This window comes from Lampetra planeri, chromosome 74 (genome assembly GCF_965212315.1).
Source record: "Lampetra planeri chromosome 74, kcLamPlan1.2.h2, whole genome shotgun sequence".
In the NCBI taxonomy this organism is placed as follows: domain Eukaryota; kingdom Metazoa; phylum Chordata; class Hyperoartia; order Petromyzontiformes; family Petromyzontidae; genus Lampetra; species Lampetra planeri.
Window position 1 is genome coordinate 4,890,327 of NC_136179.1, and position 27,872 is coordinate 4,918,198.

At 50.4% G+C, this 27,872-nt stretch overlaps 1 protein-coding gene across 1 annotated transcript in view; it reads right to left on the reverse strand.

The window, feature by feature from the left end:
* Window positions 1-20,795, reverse strand: part of LOC144737849 (uncharacterized) — a 42,285-nt gene extending 21,490 nt beyond the window's left edge. The window contains exons 1-2 of the mRNA XM_078620722.1: window positions 20,679-20,795; window positions 18-154 (exon numbers count right to left, since the gene is read on the reverse strand). Of these exons, the coding sequence (XP_078476848.1) occupies window positions 18-154; window positions 20,679-20,742 (201 nt within the window). The 5' untranslated portion in view covers window positions 20,743-20,795. The remainder of the gene's footprint in view (window positions 1-17; window positions 155-20,678) is intronic.
* Window positions 20,796-27,872: the final 7,077 nt, after the last annotated feature.

The following is a 27,872-nucleotide window of genomic DNA, read 5'->3' on the forward strand; positions in this document are numbered from 1 at the left end:
TCTTCGCACGAACTCACATTCACGTCGTGTTTTCGCCATTGTATACTCTCCAAACTGCGGGTTGTCACATTCCGTGGCAGAGCGCAGTTCAAGACGACCTTGTCTCCCTCGGACGCCACGACTACGCCGCTCCTCGCATGACCTGTGCAAACATCTTCCAAAAACATGTAATTTGAACGCATGCAATAATAATAACATAGTATGCAGCTGGCGTCGCTTACTGAGTCCATATCATAAGTGCTGCAGACTGACCAGCGCAGCTGTTCGTGAATCTGAGACTAAAACTGACCACAGTCGTTGTCACCACTGCCCATTCATGTAAGGCAGCAGCAGCATGCCTTGTCTCACGCGGGAGGTCTGTGTGTGACAAATGTGCAATATCTTTATTTTTGCGAAATGCACAGATGAAAACAGAGATGGAAATTAGCAGGTAAATTCCACTTGAGCTATTCGCTATTTTCATTGATGACCTGGTCACACATAGTGGCTAATTAAATTAGCTTAACCTATATTCGGATTTATAGTAGCCAAATAATCTAAACACACATTTCTAAATGTGGAGGGCAATACCAAAGGACTACAGGCTCCTGCGTACCAGGCGAGGGAGATCACATCTCCTCGCTACTGTGGCGCCCCAAACAGAGATGAATAGAGATGCACAAAGATAAACATTGATACATATGAAAACATTTAAATTATGCCTTTATCATATTTATTTTCATGTTAAAATTACCAATTAAACTATGATTTTGGGGGATTAACTATTGCGTTACCTACAATATAATTTGTAAAGTAGAGATTAAAGTAATCGTTGGAAATACTGTACAATTGTGAATGCTACGTCTTTTTTGTACTATCGGGGTATCTTATCTTCCCCATTTGCTCACTGGTTTCACAACACCACTTACCAGTCCACCTGACCCTCACCAGATGCACTACTCTCCTGACATTCATCAAACATCACCACCGCTAACCTGACACAAACCAGCCATCAGTCTAATCGTTCACATTCACCAGACCAACTGACGAAACACCCACACACCTATGACAAATCCAAATTTTGCAATAATATACTACACCCCTATACCATGCCACTGCACCGTGGTTCAACTGCCTCCACCGCGGCTCGGCCGATTCATCACTTATACAGCCGTCTCTGCAACGATTCGGCCACCTCCACCGCTGTTTAGGCTACCTGGTCTTTAGGAGACTGCACGTGTTTGTGTGCGTGAGGCTGTCTGTCCTGGAAAAACAACCCCCTACCTCCTCGTGGTGCCGGATGGCAATGCTGTGGTGGGCAGTGCAATGGTGGGATGTCCAATTTGTATTGGCCTTTCCCTTCATGGCGTTTGTAACCACCACAGCGGCCAAATGGGGGCTCTGAATGGGTGCGAAGAGCTGGTAACCCCTCCACCTTCAATTAACTACCACTAAACTACGATGCAAAAAACGTATTAAGCGTGTGCTGGATGCCCCGGGGGGATAGGCGTCTATAACGTCTCCTGGCCAAACCCCATTTGGCGGAGCCAGGAGACTTTACCCTCGGAGCTCCTCCAGAAACACCAAAAAGCCACTTCGGATGGCCATGTGGAATGTTCGAACGCTCACTGCAGAAGAGAGGCTGCCACTCCTATGTCAGGAGTTGGATCAGTACCACCTGGATCTCTGTGGTATTCAGGAGGTCCGGTGGACCGGCTCTGGCTCCTGCAACCATGAGGAGAGGACATTCCTCTATGTGGGGCAGGAGACTGCCAAACAGCAGATAGTGGCTCTTCTCCTGAACAAAATAATGAAGGGGGCATGGGAGCGTGGCAGTGAGGTGTGGGAAGCTGTAAACCCCAGGCTACTTTGGGCACGCCTTTCCATCAACCAGAGGCGAGGAGTGGTGGTCATGGTTAATTATGCCCCAACCGACGACGAACATCCGTGGAGGGATGCAGGCAAGGCTGATGAGTCAGATGCCTTCTATGACCTCCTGTCACAGGTGCTGGCTAAAGTGGCCCCTCGGGATCGAGTCATCTTGTTGGTCATGATGCTGTTCCGGCACCTGCGCATCCACACAACATCATGGATGCATTCTGGGTCCAAGAAAGAACATCTGCTGGGCTACATAGTGATGGAACAGTGGATGCGGGCCCATGTCCTTGACATCAGGACCTACCGTGGAGCTGATCTGCCCACTGTCCATCGACTTGTCATCTGTAAGATGCGCCTGCCATTCTTCCACTCCGGTGGGAGGTATACACCAAGGCCGTAGCCACGGAGTCAACATTGGGGGAGACCAAATCTTGAAAACTAATTTCTTGCCTAAAATATAAAAAAATTCACTAACACATGGGATGGACTTTTTATTTAAATTTTTACAATAATGTATTGTATTACATTGCTCTGTTTCAACTTTTATTTTTTACATTTATTGATTCATTGTATGTAATGGCAGAGATTATGGATTAATAAAGTACAACCATAACCACAATCATATGCACAGACATCTACGCATTGATTTATATGAAGACAAGTCCAGATATTGTGGTCAAGGTTTAGCAATTTGTATATTTTATTTACATAGCATAGCAAAATAGTTTTTTTAGCAATATATTGGGGGGACATTTTCAGCATATTTGAAAATTGGGCGGGATGTGTCCCCCCCAATATATATTATAATTACGGCCTTGGTGTACACCCAGGACCTCATTCAAACTCATAGCGGCATGGTCTCAGCTAGCTGATGAAAGTTGCAAGCGAGAATTACATCATCGCTTGCGGCTGGGGTTGGCATCGTCCCCCACTCCTCCTGATGTTGAGGGGAAATGGGCGAGGTTTAGGATTGTGACTCATGCGACTGCAGTGGTTGCTTTGGGTACACGGTCCAGACCTCCTCGGAGACCCTGGCTGACAGAGGAGGTGTTTAGGCTAGCTGAGCAAAAACGACAGGACCACTCTCATCGTCTACAGCATCTCACATTAGAGAGGCTTACCGCAGCCTTCGCTCAGAGGTTCAGAGAGCCGTGAGGTGCTGCAAGGATAGTTGGTGGTCGCGGGTTTCTGAGGAGATGGAGTATGCCTCAATGGCCTGCGATCACAAATCGCTCTTTAATTCCATCCAAAAAGTAACCTGCAGCGCCACACCTATTACCATCATTAGGGGAAAGAACAGTGATCCAATCTACGACCCTCAGGAACAGATTTGCAGATTTTTTGAGCATTTCTGTGAGGTCCTGGGAGAGTGGAAATCCCTCAGTCTGGAAAACATCGTGGATCAAAGTGGAGATGACCCTGCTGAGACTGTGGTGCTGGCTGAGGTACCATCTGTTGAGGAATTACTGAAGGCGATCCAGAGCCTGAGACCAGGAAAGGCACCGAGCATAGATTATCTCCCAATCGAAATGCTGAGAGAGGGTGGCGTTTGTGCACAGACTGCACTACATGACATCATAACAACAGTCTGGACCACTAGACTGGTTCTACAGGATTGGAAGGATACCCTGGTGTTCCCCCTCTTGAAGAAGGGGGACCGCACAGATTGTAACAACTACAGGGGCATCTCACTCCTCAGTGTGCCGGGAAAGGTCCTGGCAAGGATTATTCAACATCGCCTTGCCAGGCACGCTGAGGAGAGAATTGCGGAGCCCCAATGTGGTTTCAGGAAAGGGCGGTCCTGCACATTGGCCATATTTTTTGTCCATTTGCTATAGCAGGGGTGTAGGGAATTCCAACAAGACCAACATCTCTGCTTTATTGACCTGGTCAAGGCCTATTATACCATCAGTAGGCCTGGGCTCTGGATTGTTCTTCGTGCTTTCGGAGTCCCTGACCCACTGCTCATGATCATTAAAGACCTTCATGATGGTGAGTGAATCCGGGTAAAACTATGTGGCCGGGATTCGGGGTCATTCCCTGTTCACTTTGGGGTGCGACAGGCATGTCCTCTGGCTCCCACATTATTTAACATCTTTTTCGACCACGTCAGTTGTACTGGAGGAATTTCCATCTGGTACAGATACAATGGGAGGCTGATCGATGCCCAGGTGCGGTTAAGAGATGGCTCCCTATTGTTCAACCATGTTATGTATGCTGATGATCTGGTAATTGCTGCTCACTCAGAGAAGGAGTTGGAGGCGCTGCTGCTGAAACTGGAGCTTGCTACTAAGAGGTGGGGACTTACTATCAGCCCCACCAAAACTAAGCACCTGCCTGGGTATTTTGCACCATCGGACACTCCACCCGCACAACTCCCAATTGGTGATAGGGCAGTTGTGGAGAGATTGGATGGTTTCCCATACCTGGGCAGTGTGCTCATGACTGGCTCCGGTTTGACAGCAGAGGGTTCACTCCGAATCAGGCGAGTGGCATTATATTTTCATCGAGTGTGTAACGCTGTGTGGAAGCTACCTGGTCTGTCATTCTGCACGAAGCTTCAGGTCTTCTTGGCCACAGTCATGCCCTCCCTTCTCTATGCTTGTGAAATGGTCACCCCCCTAATGGAACATCTTCGCCGGTTAGAAACATTTAGGCTGGCCTACCTACGATCCATCTTGGGTTTAACCAGGATGGATTGTGTGAGGAGCTCACATATCCTTGAAAGATGTGGACAAAGTCCCATCGGTGAGCTCCTCCAGCAGGCAAGGCTGCGTTGGCTGGGTCATGTAGCCCACATGCCCAGCCACCGCATGCCGAAACAGCTTTTGTTCGGCCAGATCGAGGGGGCTAAATGGGCACGGCACAGGCTAGAGAAGATATGGAGTGATGTGGTACAGGAGGATGTGGAGCTGAGTGGACTTGCTGATGACTGATACCAGTGGTGTCAAGATCGGCCTATGTGGAGGAGGATCGTGAAGGACGCTACTGGGCAGTTGGAGGCAGTCACACTCCAAAAATAACGGAGGGGGGGGGGGGGAAGCGACGTTCACAACAACGAGCAGAGCGCCGGGTGGGTAAAGCACAGAAAGTTGGCACAGTAGGGGTACAGGTGGTTCATCAGCAAGTCATCTCAATCAGACAACCCGTGGCACCTGGGTCTGCCCCCTGACCTCCTGCCAGCAGGCGTTCGACACTTCACGTGGCCTCAACATGGACATAGCCCGACACAAGCGACGTGGTGACGTCACCGCCACTTAGTGGCGAATGTCAGTTGTTGTTGAGGCCGTATGTCCCTTCCTCCCCCCCAGAGGCCAGTGCTAGGGTATTTGCCCCTTCACCTTCATCAGTATTTGTCCCCTTTTTCAACGGTTTAATTTTTTGTATTGTCTACTTAAGATTGGGTAGTCTTGGTGGTTTTTTTAGGCTTGGTCAGAGTATTTATATCCTCACTTCTCTGTATGTTGGAAGATGCATTCCCTCAGAGGTGATCTCCCTGATAATTTTGGAATGTCCCCACACTATTGTGCTGGGCTATTTCAACTCTTGGGTTGATGATCCCACAGATGAACTTGCCACTGATGTATTGGACGCCATGGTGTCCATTGGGTTTATCCAGCCTGTGTGTGATTCAACTCATGATCATGGACATACACCTCACCTAATATTCGCTCAGGGTTTAACAGTTCGGAAACTTGGCTTCAATCTTCCCTCATAGACTGATCACGGGGTAATTCTGGGTATAATTAGAGGAACTTATATCCCTCTTAAACGTTGTGGTGGATCGACACTTCCTTGGATTCGGTTCAAGAGGCAAATGGAGTCTATTTGGTTCGATATGGCCTTCCTGACTTATTTATCTTTATTCCCGTTTCATGGTTCCACCGATGAGTAAGTCAAGACAGATGATTGTATGCTCCGCTCTTCCATAGATAATGTTGCACCTCATCTATAGTTTCCTCTCGCCTATTGGTGAGCGCCCCTTGGAATTCCGGTAAGCTCTGCTTGCAGAAGCAAGAACTACAGAAGCAGGAACATTGTTGGTCCAGATTTTATCATACTGTGATCTTGACCAGGCAGGCCTGGTAATCTGCCAATGAGAGTATCTGAAGGCGGTCTTCCTGGCAAAAACATATTTTGTTGCCAAGAAGATCTAATCGGCAAGGAACCACCCTGCCAAGCTCTTCAGGAAGATAAACTAGCCAGATGTCACATCCGATTCAGATTTGGTATGGTTCATAAAATACAGAAATTAATATCTGGTACGAAATATGTATTACTGAAGATATCAACAGAAGGTGTGTACCGGATTCATTGCACTTGTGGCGAATGCTATGGTGGGCAAACAGGACGAATGATCAGCACGAGACTTAAAGAACACCAATAGATATTAAATACTCCCAAAAACAACCGTCGGCAGTGGCAGAACACGCATGCCAACAAGGACACTCAATTGATTTCGATAATGTTGAAGTTCTGTGCAAAACTAGTTACTACTGGCCAAGACTAATTCGGGATTCTTTTGAAAGTGAGAGAAATTTAAATTATTTTAAGCATTCGGATAGCTACAGCCTTAGTGCTGCTTGGAAGTGAATAATCAAATAATAGATTGTTAAAATGAATGCCTATACAGGTCACCATACTTGGTACGACTATATTAGTAAAGAAAATCGACAGGAGGTACAAGAACAATGGGTTTGCATAATGTGCATGCATAACGTATGTTGATTACCATATAAATAACCCAACCGACAATGAATACCCATTGTCATTTATATGTGTAGTGGGTTCGAATTAGGTGCACACACACGCAGCTTGGAGGCAACACTATTTATTAAACGGTAAGTAATATAACACTGTACATGAGGTGGTGACCACCTTCCTCAACTCACTAACACTCTGGAACACGACACAGACTGGACCAGGCAGGCAACGGCCTGCCTGGCCCAGGACGATGACTCGGGACTTGACGACCGATGATGTCTTCTCTTTGGAGTACAGTACAACAGCCTCGCTCTGCGTTCACACCACGCTTATATCTGCTTTGGCGTGACCGGCTCCGCCCAGGCGTGGCTGGCTCTCTCCAGGCCACGCCTCACTTCCCCCACCTCTGGGAAGGTTCGGATCCCTCCACCACGTGACCCCCCAGGCACCCCCTTGGGGCCCCCAGCCCTCGTACGGGCCGACACAGTAGTGACCGTTCTATGTCACTACATATGCATTCATTAAATCCCCCCACCCCTACATCGCTCAAGAAGGGCTCACAAGTGATGCCATCAAATCTACCACTCTATTTAAAGAACGAAACAGGAAGTTTTCTCCACAAATCTGTCTGTCGCCTGATGAAGCTAGTTGTAAGTACTGGCGAAACGTCGTACTCTGATTGCCCATGTTGTGGCTTTGCTTTCCAACACACCGATGTGCTGTATTAGTGTAGTGGCATAGCTTTGCTGCTGGGGAAAAGGGGAACTGCGGTGTATGTGAGGAACTCAAGTCAGCAGGCCATGATATACACAAGAGAGGGACATCTAGGGGAAAGGTCACATAAGGGGCCCATCGGGAAGCCCCGGGAACCCGTGAGTAGGTTCCAGAAAAGGGGCGTGGCCAGGGTGGAGCAAGTCCACGCTGAGAATATAAGAGTGTGGGGGACTTTGTGGCTGTTGCTGGAAGTGGGATCCCCGTCGTGCTGCTCAAATCCATCGTCGTCACCTTCTCGTTGTTGTGACCATCTCCTCGTCGTCATCTCCGTCTTCACCATCCCGGGGCTTTGCGAGTCAGACAGCCTACCAACTGTTCTAACTAAGTAATGCCGCCGACAATAGACGGACTTAATAATAATAGTGTGCACCCACGTAGGGTGTGTGTTATCCCGATGGTGCTTGTTAAATAAAAGTCTTACTGTCTCCGAGTTGAGTCATTACACTAGTAACGAATTGGCATGTTCTGTTTACGTGACAAACCTTACTAATTGGCTGTGTCGGGTGGTGGCGGGTTTAACGACACATTTATATATTTACGCAATCTAACCCCAAAAAAAACCTGTATTTGGATTTATTTGACCGCAGCATTAACATGCTTACGTAGGTAGCAGCTGTGGTCAAATCTGGATTTTTTTCATATTCGACAACTCCGTGGTTTTCGCCCTCTTATTGTCAGCTTGCGTATATCGACGCGTCTTGATTATGGTAATGTCATATTCTTGTTTTTTTTTGGTAAAGTCACGTAGGTAAAAAATTTTACTTAAAATTAATAAAAGTAAAATAAAAATAAAATAAAAAACACGACGTTTCGGAAGCAACACAAGCTTCCGTCTTCAGTTGGAACCGTCACAGCACGCTTGCTGTATCAAGTAAATGAGAAATTCCAAGAGATCTGACCCCGTATATATATTGGTTGAGGGGGGAGGAGCCAGGACAGGCCCCCTTTATTATTATTATGGTAAGGTTAGTGCGGCTGAAACTATGGCTAGTCTACATAACAAAGGACTGAGCCTTTGTTATGTAGACCGGCTGAGAGGGGGGGGGGGGTGCCAGAGTTGTTAAAGTGCAACTGCTGCTAATGGGACCGAGCCCCTGCCATGTAGATGGTAAAAGCAAAAAAGCAGGTCAGGAAGAAACAGCCTCCTGCTATGTTGCTTGGTGGGTAAAACTTAAAGCAGGGAACCAGCGTGTGAAAAAAGAAGCTCAACATGATGAAACAAAACTGGCTGTCTATCAGTAAACTGTACAGTAACTAAAGAATTATGGTAATGTCGTTCATGCAGAGCTTCCATTTGTCCTGGTGCAGAAGCTTCAGCTAGTATGGAATGCGGCAACTCGAATGCTAAGGTGCCTCCCCCACTTAGAGCATATTACTTCCACTCTTTGCAATCTGTACTGGCTTCAATTCCTGTAATTGTAACCTCAATCATTCACCAATTGCTCTGATTGATTATTGCATCATGCAATCCATCATTCTGTCTACCAGGTTCTTTGTGACTTCCTGCAGGCCCAGCCGTTGCTAGGGATGTCTGTTACTAACAAAACCTGTTGTTAGGCACGCCTGTTGCTAATGAGGCCATTGCTAAGGACGTATTTTGCTTGGCTAATGATTGGGCCTTGCCGCCAGCAGAGATCCATTTTAATTGGAGTGTGCATTATCATGTCAGCGGAGCATAGTTTTTTTATTCTGTCATCGATATAAGCGCGGTTTTGTTTAGCGCACATAGTTTGACAAGGAAAGGGCTTGGACAAAAATGATGTTTTTTCTTGGACATCTAAATTTGTGCACATAGCATGCAAACTGTGGATTATTAACCAGTTTAAGTCATAACTGGCTATGATGTTTCCATCCCACCTGCCGATGTTAGCTGTTATTTTCGACTCTCTGAGTTGCATTGCCAGGTTGGATGTCTTTGCATTGACAGGCTGAATGTCTCACTAGCATTGATATGCTAATCTCTTACAATACAATGGCCACCTCCACAGCTTTGGTGGCACCCTACAGGTTAATCTCTCAGCACAAAGACCACTGCCCCAGCCATTGACATGTTAATCTCTCACAATACAAAGGCCACTGCCCTAGCCTCTGTGGTTGGACCATCTCTAGCTCCACCTACCTACCTTAATGCACCCATCTCAGGTCTATATAAGACCTTGTCTCAGCAGCTTTCTCTCTCTCTCTCACCTGAAGACGATTGCTTAAGTTGCAATCAAAACATCGTTATATTTTAATTATATTTCTATCTAAGTGGCTTTACCGAAATACCCATAGAATATAAACTGTGGATTGTTTAAGTTGTTCCAAATGGCACGTACATACCCAGAATACAGAAAACGGAATAACTGTATATATCAATGCATTAATGGTAGCTATAATGTGCATTCAGTAATGCATATGTAATGTAGTAACTCGGCGGGAGACGACTTCACGGGTAGCACACTCTTTTATTTGAACCAACGATATTTACACGGGTGACCAACACCCACTTAGCTACATGGGTGACCAACACCCACTCAGTTACTCGGGTGACCAACACCCACTCAGTTACTCGGGTGGCTAACACCAGCCTAACCCTACACAGTTCTCCTGGCTACACCAACACGGGCTCTTACGCCCCGTAGCCTCTCGGAACACACCCAGCCGGGGTGTCCGTCTCGACTCTGGGTCCCACAGTCCCGACCCACATGGGCGTCGGACCACGGGTCCCACAGTCTCGCCTTCGAGCCACACAGGGCCCCGGTCCCGATAAGGACGGCGGGACTAGGGGTCTCGGGCTCTACTCCTTCAACTCCGTCTTCGATCTTCAACTGGTTAACAACCCCGAGTGCTCTCGCGCGTCACCCTTTATACCCCTCCTGCGGACGTCGCTGAGGGCACCTATCCCATTTGACCAATCACCGGGCGCTGGCTACGATCCTCTTTTCCCACGCGCCTCACCACCCACGCCGCGCCGCCCGTAATCCCTCACTCCCGGCGCGCGCGTCCACACCACGCCCACATCGCGTGCCCAACTCCGCACCCCGTGCCGCCCCGTGATCCATCACTGTCGGCGCACGTCAACACCACCACTACATCACCCCCTACCACATAGCTCGCAGCCGACCCGGCTGCTATAAAAATAACAACACCCCCTTAGCCCCCATGTGTGCCCCGTAACACAACAACAAACATAACAACACAACACAACACGAACACCGCAGTCCGCAAAGATCGGCAAATGCCACTACAATAACAAGAACAATATGTACAATCCGGCGAGTGACAACAATAAATGTGTATGCGGAAAAAAAATGTGTTTCTTCGACTCGTGCAGCGTCCCATTCTTTCCGAGCGTCCCTTGAACGGGACATTACCCTGGGAGAGGGGGAACACGGGGGCGAGCTCAGGTTTGAATTTTTTTTTTATTTATTTATGTTTTTTTTTTTTCTTCACAAAAAGTGTTGTGTCCTAGCCCGAGTCCGCCTAGCCGGTCCGTCGTACGGCACTAGACGCGGTTGACCGTCCGGTGGTGCCGGCAGTTCAGGAAGGCATTGGCCAGGCATCGGGGATCCGCGCGTGCCGCGGGGTTCCGGCTCCCGACGGTCAGCAGCCGTCAGGCCCGAGACACCTGGGGGTGGGTCAGGTGGAGACACGTGAGGATCAGCCTGCGACACATCCCTCCCCGAGTCGACGGTCACATCACACGCCCGGTCGTTACGGCACAAAGCGGGGTCACGCGGTGCCACGTAGGGTTTCAGTCGGGAGGGGTGCACGTACCAACGGCGTTTTTCCCATTTAATCTGTATACTCTGGGGTCGTGTAACCCGCACAATTTCCACCGGTCCCCTCCATGGTCTCAACAATTTGGGGGACGTAGCCAACGGTGCATGTGGACAATGCAGCCAGGCCTTATCGCCTGGTTTCCAATCGTGCGTATGCACCCTCCGTCCATGCAATCTCTCGTTCGCGATCTGCCGAGACCGCGAATTCAATCTCGCAGCCTCTCGCGCTTCAGCCAATTTGGCGATATTAAACTTGATGTGGTCTGCCAATTTTGATTTTGCACGTGGCTGGGAAATCCCCAGCTGGACGTCCATGGCCGGATCGGCCTCCCGCCCATACATAAGAAAAAATGGGGAAAACCCCGTCGCCGCATGAGGGGCCATTCGATAGGCTGCGAGTACCCCCGGTACCTGTAAGTCCCAATCAACCTGATCGTCGCAGACCTGTTGGCACAGCATAGACGTAATCGTCCTGTTCAGACGTTCAACCATCCCGTCAGTCTGCGGGTGGTACGGGGAGGTACGCACTTTCTTTGTACCCAACAGGTCGCACACCTCGCGCAACAAAACGCTCGAAAAATTCTTCCCTTGGTCCGTCAGCAAGCGTTCGGGGGCGCTTTTGTCCAAAACATAACCTTGGACAAAGGCGTCCGCCACCGCCGCAGCCGACTGGTTGGCGAGTGGCCATGCCATGGGCCAGCGGGTGAAGTACTCAACGCCAACCAGCAGGAACTTATTTCCCCTAGGTGTAGCGGGAAAGGGCCCCAAGATGTCTAACGCAACCAATTCGTTTATGCGCGAAACCTGAATGGATTGCAGGGGTGGATTAGCCGCTATCGGTGGCGGTTTTCTTTGGGCGCACCCTACACATCCCTTAAGAATGTTCGCCACGTCGTTGCCCATCCCCGGCCAATAATAGTCTCGCTGGACTAGGGCGAGCGTTTTGTGAAAACCCAGATGCATGAGTCGTTCATGAGCAGCCAGGACGACCCTACCCCGCATGGCAAAAGGCACAACGAGCGCGTAACGCCGGGACATGTTGTCCCACTTCATCAAGAGGCCCTGTCTGCACACCCAGAAACCGACCCGCGTTTCCCCCCCCTCGGGAGCGTCAACCTTCCGACGTAGCGTGAGTAGGGAGCTGTCGGCCATTTGGAGACAGCCCCACTCGATGAGAGGCAACGCTAACAGCGAGTCCCTCCCCGTGGGAGCGTCGACTCCCGTAGTATCAGTGGCGGCGAGCACAACTTCCGCGGGAACGGCGACAGGAGGTTTACACCGCGCCGATCCCAGCAGACATGCGCATTCCGTGCGCGGTGGCAACCGCGACAAGGCATCCGCATTCGAGTGGCGCAATCCCTTGCGGTAAATCGTCGTGAATTGGTAGTCCTGAAGGACCTCCAACCATCGGGACAATTGGCCGGACGGCTGCGCCACCCGCATAGCGTATTGGAGAGCCGCATGGTCCGTACGAACCGTAAAATGACGGCCGTAAAAATACGGCCTGAATTGCTGTATGAAAAATACAATCGCCAGCAATTCACGACGTGTCACGCAGTAGCGTTGTTCCGCAGGGGACAGAACTCTGCTACCGTAGGCGACCACCCGTTCGACCCCCCCGACCACCTGTGAGAGCACTCCCCCGATACCCGTGTTACTGGCATCCGTGTCGAGCAAAAACGGCTGCGTGAAATCGGGGTAACACAAGGGGGGAGCCTGCACCAAGGCGTCACGAAGGGAGCAGAACGCAGCCTCCTCCTCGGGCCCCCAGTGAAACCGCACACCTTTAGCCGTCAAAGCGTGCAGGGGCCTGGCTATGGTGGCAAACTGCTTGACAAAACGTCGGTAATAGGAGGCGAATCCTATGAAGCTGCGGACTTCAGTGACCGAGGTTGGCGTTGGCCATGAGCTGACGCATTGCGTCTTAGCAGGGTCTGTCGATATCCCTGTACGACTAACGATATGGCCCAAGTACCTGACCGATTCCTGAAGCAGATAACATTTAGCCGGTTTAAATTTAAGCTTAGCGGAACGCATCCTGAGGAACACCGCTCTCAGCCGCTGGAGGTGCTCCTCAAAAGTCCGGCTGAAAACGATGATATCATCGAGGTAGATCAAACGGGTGTCCCATTGGAGACCTGACAAAACCAATTCCATGAGCCTCTGGAACGTGGCAGGAGCGGAATGTAAGCCCATGGGCAATCGATTGAATTCAAATAGGCCACCCGGTGTCTGGAAAGCGGTTTTTGGTTTTGATTCGTTATCGAGGGGCAATTGCCAAAATCCCGAAAGCAGATCGAGCGTCGAAAAAAACTGTGCTCCCGCCAAGGCATCCAGCGACTCATCCATTCTGGGGAGCGGATACGCATCGGCCATTGAGATTTTGTTTAGGCGGCGGAAATCGACACAGAAGCACAAGGACCCATCCTGTTTTTTAACCAGGACGATGGGAGCACCCCACGGACTGGAAGAGGGCGAAATGATGTCTGCCGCCAACATGTCATTAACCGCCGACTGCACATGCTCCTTTTCGGCTGGGCTGAGCCGAAAGGGATTCTGTCGAATAGGGGCCGCGTCCCCCGTAGCTATGTGGTGGCGCAAAAGGTCTGTGCAGCCAAAATCGTACTTGTGTCTGCTAAACACGTCAGCGAACTCGAGTAGCAAGCCCCGCAATGCTCCCAACTGCACACTGGACAAGTTACTAGACCCGGCACACAACGAGTCCAACCACTCAGTCCCCTCCTCACTTTGAGGATGCGTATCGACACTCGAATCCGCGTGAGCAACGAGCTGTTCCTCGACGGGTAGCGGCGCGGCGTGAGCCAGTACCGTTCCCTGTGTAATCACGGCCGGCTGCGACCCCGTATTCAGGACCATAACGAACGGCTCACTGTCCCCCCTCACCATGGTCTGAGCTACCGCTAAATCGAGGTCCCCTTTTGCCCTATTAGACGGCCCCAACAGAACTCCCTGTGCCCCCGCATCCACCCCGAGGGGTTTCCTCAACCGAAGGGGTACCAACATTTGCGATCCCGGGGGCACCCGTACAGTCCGAGTCGCCAACGCCTGCACCGTCGCACAAACCGTGCGTATCTTAGTAGGACTCGTCAAAAACGCAACCCGCCGTCCCGATGGAAGCTCGATGCAGGCCTGATCTATGAGAATTTTGATGGGCATTTTAGACAGAAAGTCCGTACCTAGCAAACAAGGAACGGCCAGCGATGATGATACAAAAATAGGACCCGCCAATTTGATATCGCCAATACAAATAGACGCCCGAATCTGGCCGATGATTCCCAAGGAACCCCCGTTCGCCGCGTAAAATGGCACGTCCACTGGCAGAAGGGGTCGACATTGGACGGGAAGAATGTTATAAATAAGGTCCGAAATGATAGTGGCCGACGCACCCGTGTCCACAAGCACCCGGACCTCAACCCCGTCAATAAACCCCGTTACCACGGACGACCCGGCCGACGCAGCCACTATCCTGTGGGCCAATTCGGACCATTGAACTGCTTTCGGGTCGTGTACGAACCCCCCTCACCGAACCGAACCCCCGGTGCCCATACGCGGTTCCCCCACCGCCAAGCGGCGACCCGAACGTGCCGCGTACGTGGACCGAGCGTGTGAGGTGCCGCGACTTGCCGGGTTCAGCTGGGATGACTTGTGGCCCTGGTCGTCATCCGGACGTGGTCCCGTGGCGCGCTGACGCGGAGCCCGGCACCCGGACGCGACGTGACCCCGAAGCCCGCAGTTGTAGCAGACGACGAGGGACGTCGTAGGTTTCGGTTGCTCCAGCTTGCGGGATAAACGTGTGGGCGAACGACCTCCCGTTCTCCACTCCCCCGGTCTCGATACGGTGAAAGCCTCCTCCCGAGCCGCAGCAGGCTGAGGCTCGGCGACCATGGCGGCCGGTGCCGCGTTCCCCGCCGATGCGCAGATGACTGTCGGCTTGTGCTTGAGGACTTCGTATGCGTGAATACTCGTGGCGATCCCCAGGGAGCAAATGTCCATCTCGTCCGCCACATTAATGGGGACTCCCAAATTGTGAGCCAACGCCAGCAGCTGCTCCGTCACCATGGCGTCCTTCCCCTCCTTGTCCATGCGGGGAAAAGCTGCGTCCGCCAGGGCGAGCAGCGCCGTGCGATAGGCGAGCGTTGTTTCTCCAACCGCCTTTCGCCGATCGTAGAACTGATGGCGACAGGTGGAGGGCGGCCCGAACACCTTAGCCATTAGGTGTAGCGCGGCCTGGAGCGTTGAGCGGGACGACCTTGCAGCAGATGTGAAGGCTGCAAGCGCGTCGTCGTCGAGCATCGCTGGTAGCGCGCGCAGGGCAGTGGTGTCGGACCACCCCGACATTTCTTGATGTGCGAGGAACCTTCGTTGGAAGGCTCCCCAGTCGCCCCCATCCGCCTTGAACGCCGACAGCGCGGGCAATCTTTGCTGAAGGACCCGATCGTCGTCGATGTCGGAGCGATTTTCCCGCGCGCCGCTGTGGTTGTGGAAAATGTCGGCTCCGTCTGCAGGCACAAAATGGAGAGCTCCGGCGCGCTGATGACGCGGGCTGCGCTGAGTGGAGATCTCCGGCTACGTGGTGTCCGCGCTTCCCGCCAATCGATGGCGGAGCCTCAAAAACGGCGCCAACTTCAAAACTTTTGGCGCGAAGCGCCTTCTGGCGGGATCCCTCCAGCCTCGCTCCCTCCTCCAACCCCGCAGCCGTCCCTCCGCCCGCTGGAACGGAGATTTCCGCCAAAATTGCTGCGGCGGCGAGCAGCAACTCCGCCAGGCGGGAGTGTGCGTCCTGTAGGCTGGTGTCGGAGGCGAGCGGAGCGTCGGCCATCACCGCGAAGTGCTGCATCGGCGGCAACTCCTCGTCCTCTCCTCCCGAGGTTGGTGTCTCCGGTACGCCGTCGTCTTCCCGACCTCGCTCGTGGGTACGGGTAGTCTTCCTAGTGTCCATTCTTCTTGAAGACAGGTTTTCTTCTGACGCCAGTTGTAATGTAGTAACTCGGCGGGAGACGACTTCACGGGTAGCACACTCTTTTATTTGAACCAACGATATTTACACGGGTGACCAACACCCACTTAGCTACACGGGTGACCAACACCCACTCAGTTACTCGGGTGACCAACACCCACTTAGTTACTCGGGTGACCAACACCCACTCAGTTACTCGGGTGGCTAACACCAGCCTAACCCTACACAGTTCTCCTGGCTACACCAACACGGGCTCTTACGCCCCGTAGCCTCTCGGAACACACCCAGCCAGGGTGTCCGTCTCGACTCTGGGTCACACAGTCCCGACCCACATGGGCGTCGGACCACGGGTCCCACAGTCTCGCCTTCGAGCCACACAGGGCCCCGGTCCCGATAAGGACGGCGGGACTAGGGGTCTCGGGCTCTACTCCTTCAACTCCGTCTTCGATCTTCAACTGGTTAACAACCCCGAGTGCTCTCGCGCGTCACCCTTTATACCCCTCCTGCGGACGTCGCTGAGAGCACCTATCCCATTTGACCAATCACCGGGCGCTGGCTACGATCCTCTTTTCCCACCTCGTGTCAGCGCGCCTCACCACCCACGCCGCGCCGCCCGTAATCCCTCACTCCCGGCGCGCGCGTCCACACCACGCCCACATCGCGTGCCCAACCCCGCACCCCGTGCCGCCCCGTGATCCATCACTGTCGGCGCACGTCAACACCACCACTACACATACACCATGGGCAGTCAAAGCAATAAATATTGCACGCTGCACAGTGTTTATCAAATATACTTTAATAGTTATAATTACAACTTGTAACGTGCCGCCGCACGAGGAGAAACTACACATGAGCGGGAAAGCAGCCAACAAGGCGCTAAATCCCCCCACTCCAGCTCTGCGGTCCTCTATATATGAAGATGTTATCGGCCAATTCATTAGTGCTTATGTAGTGCTGTACGTTACACGGACAATTTCTTGCTTTTCTGTCGTCTCTTTATTTCTACTAATGCAGCACATTTCAGTAACACTCTCTGGCGCGCTCTCTGCTCGCTCGCCGCGCTCCGCCGGCCTCGCTCAGTCCGCTCTGCCGTCTCTCTCGACTCTCCTCCCCGCTACTCCGTCACAGTCCAGCCGCCCTCTCGCAGTCTCTCCGTCTCACTCCGTTTTATCACGGCTTCTCCGGCTCACTCCAGCCGCTCTGTCACGGCTTTTCCGTCTCACTCCAGCCACTCTCTCGCAGCTTCTCCGTCTCACTCCAGCCGCTACACGATACTTCTTCCTTCACTCCACTGCTACTCTATACTTCTTCTGTTACTCCACTGCTACCCTATATTTCTTCTGTTACTCCACTGCTACCCTATACTTCTTCTGTTACTCCACTGCTACCCTATACTTCTTCTGTTACTCCCTGTCTTCAGCTCCGACCATCTGCATCCGCTCCCAGGCACGACTCCACTCCAACTCCCCGCAACTCCAAAACTCCCTTCTATTTATCCCCACCCTTATTAATTCCCAATTAATTAGTTGGCATCCCCCCCACGCCCCTCGCCCCCAGCCCCCGCTGCCACCTGCCTCTTTTCCCAGACTTGGAGGCGCCATCTCACACACAACAACAACAACAACCAGCCAATCACAGCCTTGCATCCTTAATTGCCCAGCCGCCCGTCTCCGACGCACCCTTCGGCCCCTGGCAACAGCCACGTGTCCCGATATGCCCCCACTGTAACCCACACGCACATGTGTGCAATTTCCCCCCTTAGCGCGTGTGAAACCACTACACTTACATATTAGAGGAGATCACATAACCTAGGGAAAACCGATGCGTGCGAGGTAGCAACACCGCAGTCAAGTAAAGTTTTTTTTTGCTACCCAAAGCGCCATCACAGTCATAACCATATATGTAAAAACAGACAATTCTATCCTACAGCGATAGAGAAAATGGGACAAATAATATAAATCCATTTACTCTACCGCATTCTCCTGGCATGCTAGGGTTATGGATGCTCCTCGACACCCGTAGGAAGGGAATTTCACAGCATCTGTGTGTGATCCAACAACCCTCACTGCTGTCTCTATGCAGCGCTGGACTAACCACCACTGCCCAGCTGAAAAGACTGAAATCTACTCTTGAATGATTATGTTAATAAGTAAAGCAAAAGTTAACCCCTTCAATGTCATGTTTATGTCAAACATGGGGTCAAATTTAATTAGATGTTATCGGCAAAATTGGCGGCTCTAGCCCGTCTTTGTCTCTGTGTCTTTGTCACCAGTGTACATGGCTATTTTCAAGTCTAAGTGAGGGTAGCTCCCTCACCTTCTAATTGTGTCGTTCTTGTGCCCTCTGCCATGTGCTGAGCTCCATGTACAAATTCTCTTATTGAGTCTCTGAGGGCCCACAGCTAACGAGCAGCTGCTCTAGTGTAAGAGGTAATGACAGTGATCGTGGCCGAAGGATCCCGGCGATTTCCACTTTTAATGCCCCAGCCGCAAAAAAATGTAACCAAATCCTGTTTGGGGGATTCATTTCAGAATAAAGTAAATTTTAGTTACATTTTTGGTTTTGGCGATTAATTTTGTATTTCCGTTGTGGTTTGGGTTCGTTTCAACTCTGGTTTTTATTGTTATAAAGCAGTTTTAATCACCAGGTATTGACATTCTTTTCTATTCTAGGAAAGTTCCATACAGTGAGGGAAAAACGTATTTGATCCCCTGCTGATTTTGTACGTTTGCCCACTGACAAATAAATGATCAGTCTATAATTTTAATGGTAGGTTTATTTGAACAGTGAGAGACAGAATAACAACAACAAAATCCAGAAAAACGCATGTCAAAATTTTTATAAATTGATTTGCATTTTAATGAGGGAAATAAGTATTTGACCCCCTCTCAATCAGAAAGATTTCTGTCTCCCAGGTGTCTTTTATACAGGTAACGAGCTGAGATTAGGAGCACACTCTAAAAGGGAGTGCTCCTAATCTCAGCTTGTTACCTGTATAAAAGACACCTGGGAGCCAGAAATCTGTCTGATTGAGAGGGGGTCAAATACTTATTTCCCTCATTAATATAACGAGCTGAGATTAGGAGTACACTCTTAAAGGGAGTGCTCCTAATCTCAGCTTGTTACCTGTATAAAAGACACCTGTTCACAGAAGCAATCAATCAGATTCCAAACTCTCCACCATGGTCGAGACCAAAGAGCTCTCCAAGGATATCAGGGACAAGATTGTAGACCTACACATGGCTGGAATGGGCTACAAGACCATCGCTAAGCAGCTTGGTGAGAATGTGACAACAGTTGGTGCGATTATTTGCAAATGGAAGAAACACAAAAGAACTGTCAATCTCCCTCGGCCTGGGGCTCTATGCAAGATATCACCTCGTGGAGTTGCAATGATCATGAGAACGGTGAGGAATCAGGCCAGAACTACACGGGAGGATCTTGTCAATGATCTCAAGGCAGCGGGGACCATAGTCACCAAGAAAACAGTTGGTAACACACTACGCCGTGAAGGACTGAAATCCTGCAGTGCCCGCAAGGTCCCCGTGCTCAAGAAAGCACATATACATGCCCGTCTGAAGTTTGCCAATGAACATCTGAATGATTCAGAGGACAACTGGGTGAAAGTGTTGTGGTCAGATGAGACCAAAATGGAACTCTTTAGCATCAACTCAACTCGCCGTGTTTGGAGGAGGAGGAATGCTGCCTATGACCCCAAGAACACCATCCCCACCGTCAAACATGGAGGTGGAAACATTATTCTTTGGGGGTGTTTTTCTGCTAAGAGGACAGGACAACTTCACCGCATCAAATGGACGATGTACGGGGCTATGTACCATCAAATCTTGGGTGAGAACCTCCTTCCCTCAGCCAGGGCATTGAAAATTGGTCGTGGGTGGGTATTCCAGCATGACAATGACTCAAAACGCACGGCCAAGGCAACAAAGGAGTGGCTGAAGAAGAAGCACATTAAGGTCCTGTAGTGGCCTAGCCAGTCTCCAGACCTTAATCCCATAGAAAATCTGTGGAGGGAGCTGAAGGTTCGAGTTGCCAAACGTCAGCCTAGAAACCTTAATGACTTGGAGAAGATCTGCCAAGAGGAGTGGGACAAACCCCTCCTGAGATGTGAGCAAACCTGGTGGCCAACTACAAGAAACGTCTGACATCTGTGATTGCCAACAAGGGTTTTGTCACCAAGTACTAAGTCATGTTTTGCAGAGAGGTCAAATACTTATTTCCCTCATTAAAATGCAAATCAATTTATAACATTTTTGACATGCGTTTTTCTGGATTTTGTTGTTGTTATTCTGTCTCTCTCTGTTTAAATAACCATACCATTAAAATTATAGACTGATCATTTCTTTGTCAGTGGGCAAACGTACAAAATCAGCAGGGGATCAAATATTTTTTTCCCTCACTGTATCTATAGCCAGGGTGGCCTCTCGTCCGAATCATTCGACCTCTAAAAGCAAACATGTGCATTCCACGGCTGTGAAGCTATGAGTGTCTACACGCGTATATTCTGGTGTACCAGCAAACAAAGCAGGCTCTTGCACATAACATATAGCATTCACGTGCATAAGAGAACGATAATCTGTTACCTGCTCCGCACGTCGCCAACAGAGCCATCGCGATAACGGCCCTCGGCAGCTCCGGGTGAGCCATGTGCCCCACAGTCCTTGGGCACACAGCCCGCTTAACACCAACTGTGTGGTCGTGCACTTCACACGAAGCTGTATAAAGGGAAAGTCCAGTTTTCATAACGCGGATATTGCACATTTTCCGGTTGCCCTTAACATTACCCACACATAGTTCGCAAGCATTCCTACCAGCGCTGACCATTTACAATGTAAAAAAAAATGCCTGAGGGGAGAGGGAGCACAGTAGTTAACTCACTGCGCTAGGAATCGACGGCTAATGGGGAAACAGCCCCAATGACCGACACTGCGTAGGAAGGTTTCATCCAGCAGTGGATTGACACACGGGGTGAAAGTTATCATTATAGAAACAACACATTTACGTGGTAAATGTGGTCTGTATTTACTTCACACAAGAGAAAGAAGCAACATTTCTCTATCTGTAATGATTACTTAACACACTTCTCTTGAGCTGGTACTTTATTGAAGACACGGTCACTTGACATCAGGCGGAGATCCCACTGCAACAGCCCCGAGTCTGCTGCACATCTCCCCCACATATCAATACGAGGCCACGCCCCCCTCGATCATTCTCGCTGACTCTGGATGCTCCCTCGACCGGCAGACTCCACCGTCCTCTTCCGTCTCCTGACCACGCTCCCCTCTCCAACACTCCCGCAGCCACCAGTCCCCACGCACTCGCAACCGACACCCCTGTCACCACCTCCCGTGGCCACTAGTTTTTCCACACTGCATGCAGGCCCCATTGTCATTACATATCCAATAGTTCACACAAGTACACCAGGCCTAGCCTGGAGCAAACATCTACGTGCAACATTAACATGTGTCAATTTTGAAGTACCGGGATGGAGGAGAGGATGCCACGATCGAGAGTGTGGAGAACTTGAGGTTTGCTAAGTGGAAGCTTCGGATTTTAATCCTGTCTCAGATAAACATTACCACTTGGGTTTTTTTAAGTTTCTATTGACGGGAGATATTTGCATAATCGGCCAGCGATCGAATATACAAGTGTAAACACGACTTGATACACTTTTTTAGATGGTTTCTTTATTGAAGACACGTTCACTTGAACAGACTGAGACCCCACTGCAACAACCCCGAATCTCTCGCGCATCTCCCTCATATACGGACTGAGGCCACGCCCCCCTTCCGAACCTTCTCGCTGACTCTCCCACCATACACCATACAGAAACAGCCACATGAAACTCCGACCAAAACTATCACGTTACCATACATAGCAAGCGTGACCAAAAAGATCTCCAAAATTCTAAACAAACATAAGATCCAAGTCCGATTCAGTACAGTGCATAAAATCCGTGATCTGATTCCATCTGTGAAGGATGTTGTTCCGACTTACAGTATCCTGGAGTCTACAAATTGAGTTGCAGTTGTGGTGATTGCTACATTGGAGAAACGAAACGTCATGTTTCTGATCGTGTCCACGAGCACAAGTCAGATCTGAAACACGGCAGAACTGATTCTTCGGCCGTTGCCGATCATTGCTACAACTCTGTGGGCTCTCATGAAATTGTCTTTTCCGAGACCAAGGCGCTCTGCAAACCTCCTGGCTACCATCAAAGGTTTGTACACGAAGCCATACAAATATACAAACACAGACATAATTTCAACCGTGATGATGGTTACAAACTGAGTAATCATTGGAAAGATGTGATTAACCATGCAAAAAAGATTTAACTACACTTATTTGGACCATCTTATTTGACAGACAACTATCACAGACAGCCAGTTTTGTTTTACCAGGTTTAGTTTTTTCTTTTTTCACACTTTTGTTATGTAGGCTAGGCGTTAGTCACAAACCGCACCTCTCCATAACAAAGGCTCAGTCTTTTGTTATGCAGTCTATTCTTAGTCTTAAGCCTCACCTTACCATATTAATAAAAAGTGTGCCTTTCCGGGCCCTTCCCCCCTCAACCATTATATATACGGAGTGGTAGCTCTTGTAATCTCTCATTTACTTGATACAGCTGTCGTGGCTGTGACGGTTCCACCTGAAGACGGAAGCTTGTGTTGCCTCCGAAACGTCGTGATTTTTATTTTATTTTACTTTTATTAATTTTAATTTTTTACCTACGTGACTTTACCGAAAAAACCTAAGAATATGAATCCTTGCAGTCACGAAAGCTTCAAATCTAGAATCTGCACGCTCGCTCCACCTGATCACGCTCTATTCTCGATCATTCCCGTAGCCACCAGTCCCTTCGTACTGACAGCTGACACCTCTGTCATTACCTCCCGTGGCCACTATTCCATTCACACTGTAGGCTGACTCGCCTGTAATTACCTCCCATGGCCACTAGTTTACTCACACCGCAGGTAGAGTCTACTGTCATTACCTCAGCCCTCCCCCCTACTTAAAAATGTAGCCGTCCTGGCTAATACCAAGACTTAAAAAAGACGAAAAATCAACAATTATGGCAGAATGACAAACACATCCGCATCGAATGAAGCCGCTGCTCGACTATAGAAACCAACAATACAATATGACAAGTGAGTGGTGCAAGCCACCTCACACGAACAGAACAACTACACCGGGGTCCACACAAAAAAAAATATTTGGCCTTGGGAATCGAAAGTCCACTTCGTGGTTTGGAGAGCCACTATCGCAGCTGTAAAGTTATTGAACGGGTCCTTGATGTTGGTCCATCGCACATGACTGAGTTTTGTGGGCCTCTGAGAATCAGAGGGTCGCACAATGCATTTCCCGGGTTGTACAATTACTTTGGACGACTGCCCTGGCACATCGGATACACCAGTCTCTGGCCGCACAGTATATGGAGATGAGATGGCTGGGCGAGGATGGACATGTGATTTGAGGCGCAATGGGTGGACAGACCAACTGTGATGTGGGGGCTGATCCACCCCCCCTCCCCGCGGGAGCTTCTTGCCGGGCCACCGCCGATTTGGTGACAGGCCCCCCCGTGCCAGCACCCTCTTGGAGAGATATGTCTCACGGCTGCTTCACCACCGCCCTGGGATTATTACGCGTGCGCCCCTATGGGCGCTCTTCACTCCACAACACGCACGTCAGCACTCGCGGCGTTCCACCTGCCCGCGCTGATTGCCCAATACACGTGTGTGTGTGTGTGTTCGTGCTCTCCCCGCGGATTGGAGGCTAAGCTGTTGTGTCAACACGGCGAACGGCCCACGGGTGATTACTGATTAACCCACTGGCAGCCACGGCTCGGCTTCGCCGCTGTTCGGATATTAACTAATTAATCTGCGCTCACGCGATACCCACCCACTGATTTTCTCTGCGCGATATACGCGCATCTCGCCGTTAATACTGCGGTTCTCGCACGTGCACGCACTGACGTGGGCGACCGTTTATATTTTAATATGTGCACGCGTCATACACACACTGATTTATATCACCCACGCCCACTGATTGTATCACCCACACACCGCAGTGCGCCAATCGCTGTTCCAACACTCTTAACACACACGCACAACGCATCAACCATCAATCTGTACTAAGGTTTTATTCCCGGCGCAAATAGTGAACCCCTGTTTATGGCCCCCAGCGAACACCCTATGGGGCAGCGTCTAGCCTCTTATTTCCTACCCTTCGCGATGTGCGACTATTTCAGGCTAGGTATAACTAGCGAACTGGGCTGAATCGACCAACGAACGATCACTCACATCGCAGACACACTCACGGTGTCGCACGGACACGGTGGGAGTTGGGGAGGACGCTGTACAGCGAAGACTCTGCCTGGCCGACGGTTCGCAGCTACACCCGGCAGGTTTTACGAGGATGCTAAGAGCGGCTGGGATTCTCGACAGTCGCAGGAGAACTCTGATCTAAATATGCTCTCTCCCTCCCCTCTTAACCTCTCAGAGCCCGTTAATCCCCGGGTGACATGATGTCATCCTGCACGGCCAATCAAGTGCTTTACCTGCCGAGTTTTGAACGCTCTAGCCATTACGGGGGGAGGGGGCATCACGTCATCCCCCCCCTCCTCTTCCCCCCGTTTCCATTGTCCCCGTATCTGCGTTTCTCATCTCTGATTCACCGGTAATTTCCTGTGTCTCTCTTTTAAATCACTCTTCCTTGGGCGCCCAGGGATTTTTCCCCCACTGTTTGCACTGCCCGTAGAGTGTTTGCCTTCGAGGCGCTACCTCCAGTGTTGTATATACTTCATTGCGGCCAGCCTGTAAAGCTCTATGCACCCCTGCCACTTTTGAAGTTGATTTTAGGGGGGCCGCCATGTAATCCAGCCTGGGGGCTGGTCGGCCAATCTCCCGTCAACGGGAAACTGGGGGACATCCCTGCTAGGGGCCCTTTGGATGAAAACCCGTGGTGCCAGGCACCCCCCCCCCATCGATACGTGGGTGCGTGTGTGTGTTTAATTGGGGGTGTGCGTGCGTTTGTGTGTATTGGTGCGAGGGGATGGCGGCGCCGGCGGAGTTGCTCCGTTGCTGTGGCACCAAAGTGACGCCCCGCCTGTACTCGTACACACTGCGGCCGATTAATTTCCCCAATCTCGACCGGTCCCCTCCACGGGTGGTGCAACTTAGGTGATGTACGCAGCGGCACCTGCGGGCAATGCAGCCACGCTCTGTCTCCGACAGCCCAAGGAAGCAAGTGCTCGCGCCACCCTGCACTCTTCTCATTAGCGGCTCTTGCCCAGGCAATATTCTCCCTCGCCGCAGCACGTACCTCCGACACCCGCCCAAACGTAACCTGCAGTGGCACGGGTACGTCCTGTATTTGTGTAGCACATTAGGAATGGATCACTCTTTTAAATGTCCTTGTGCAGCAAGGGAGTAAAGTGTGGTTCTGTGAAAGTCCTGATGTGCTGTGCAATGCATCAATGCATGTGTGTACAGCAGCATGTAATGTCTGAGTCGGGCCTGTAGGTGGCTGGCAGGGTTAATGAATAACCGCACGTGTAAACCAGCCACATGGTTAATGGCGTCTCGGAAGGATTGCTGCGTGTAACACGCGCTGTTGCATTTTACAGGTAAAGGAGGTAAAGGACCCAAAGGTTGTTTTTGATCGTTATATAAATGTTCTAGACTTGTTCTAGATTTTAAGCTTGGCTTTGAATTGTTCGTTTGTGATATATGCAATTAGAGGCGTTTTAGCACTGTGCATTGTAAAGGGATGACGCACTGTAATTAGTTACTGTCATTGTAATTCTCTAACTCTAATACTGTTTAGTCTATAACCATGCCCATGTACCCAGAGTATGACTACTTGCAATGCTATTGAGCATAGAACACATGTAAAGTAGTGAGCTGTACAATGGTGATATACAGTACGTATACTGTACACATACAGTACATATAATGGGTGTAAGATACCGATAGAAGTGGATGGTATAGATAGACATACAGCTTAGGATTAAAGTAATATTCGAATAGTGATGTGCAAATGTGATTGTCAAAGACAAAGATGGTTTATCAGCAGTAGAATTGGGTTTAAGAGAAAGGGTTAATGAATAACCGCACGTGTAAACCAGCCACATGGTTAATGGCGTCTCGGAAGGATTGCTGCGTGTAACACGCTCTGTTGCATTTTACAGAGTGACGGTGCTGTTCTTCCCAAGATTCATATGAACCCCAATAAATAAATGTGCTTGCCCTCGATTTGGAGCACCTGCCCACGTCTTTCATCTCGAGTGTGCAACATTTGTTTATTTGAAGCCGTAACCCACTTGAGCCTCTATGGAGGGCTCGTGTTCTCATCCATTAGAAAAAAAGGGAAAAACCCCGTAGAGGCATGTGGAGCCATCCCGTATGCTGCCAGAACCCCTGGAACATGCAAGTCTCAGTCCGTTTGTGCCTCATTCACTGGCTGACAAAGCATGGATGTGATCATCCTATTCAAGCGCTCTACCATTCCATTCGTTTGAAGGTGGTGTAGGGACGTTCTAATCTTTTTAGTGCCCAATGCGTTATACACCTCGCACAGCAGCTTAGATGAAAAACTTCGATCCTGGTCAATCAGTAGCTCCTCTGGGACACTCTTGTCCAACACATAGCCATGCAGGAACGTGCCAGCAATGGATGCAGCTGTTTGGTCCAGTAATGTCCAAGCGATTGGCCACCTGGTAAAATATTCCACCCCCACAAGGATAAATTTGTTACCCTGTTGTGAAACCCTTAAAGTGGCCCAGGATATCTAGCACGACCAATTCGTTGATATGGGACACCATGATGGACTGCAACAGGGGCTGAGATTTTTGCAACGGGGGTTTCCGGCGCGCGCACTCCGTGCAACCCGCGACCAGTTGATGGACATTGGTCAACAATCCAGACCAGTAAAAATCTCGCTGCAAAGTCAAGAGCGTCTTATGACGTCTAAGGTGTCATGCACCGCACGCATCAGCTTACCCTGTCGGGAAGTAGGGACCACCAGGCACCAATTTTGAGTGACCCCATCCCACTGCATTAAAAGTCCTTCGTGCATAACGAACCGCGGGACTCCTGCCGAGGCAGGGGTATACCAGTTTGTTTCCGTGCGACGCCGCAAAGTCAAAAACGAACCATCCTCTATCTGCAGCTGTCCCCATTCCGCATGCATCAACCCCAGTGTGCTGTCTCGATGCACATTCACCACGGTGGGTTCTGCCTCCCCCAGCGAAGCCACAACTTCTGGCTACACAGATGCAGATGGTTTACACCGCGCCATGCCCGACGCACATACACACAGTTCCCCACGAGGCAGCTGAGATAACGTGTCCCTGTTACTGTCTCGCTCCCTTCCTATAAACCACCTAGAAGGAGTACTCTTGCAGTATTTCCAACCAGCGTGAGAGCTAGCCAGAAGGTTGATCTACTCACAGGGAGTTCTGCAGGGCCGCATGGTTAGTGTGGATCTTGAAGTCCCTGCCATAGAGGTAGGGCCTGTATTGTTGGAAAAAAACAGACCATTGCCAGCAGCTCCCTCGAGGTAACACAATACTGCTGCTCAGCAGGCGACAGAACGCGACTACCACAGGTGATGACCCTCTCCACTCCGTTCTTTACTTGAGACAGGACAGCCCCGATACCCAGGTCACTCACGTCCATGTCTAAGATGAAGGGCAGAGAGAAATTGGAGAGGCAGTCGCGTAGTCCGACAAACGCAACCTCTTCCTCCTCTCCCCATATGAACTTTTGGTTCTTGGC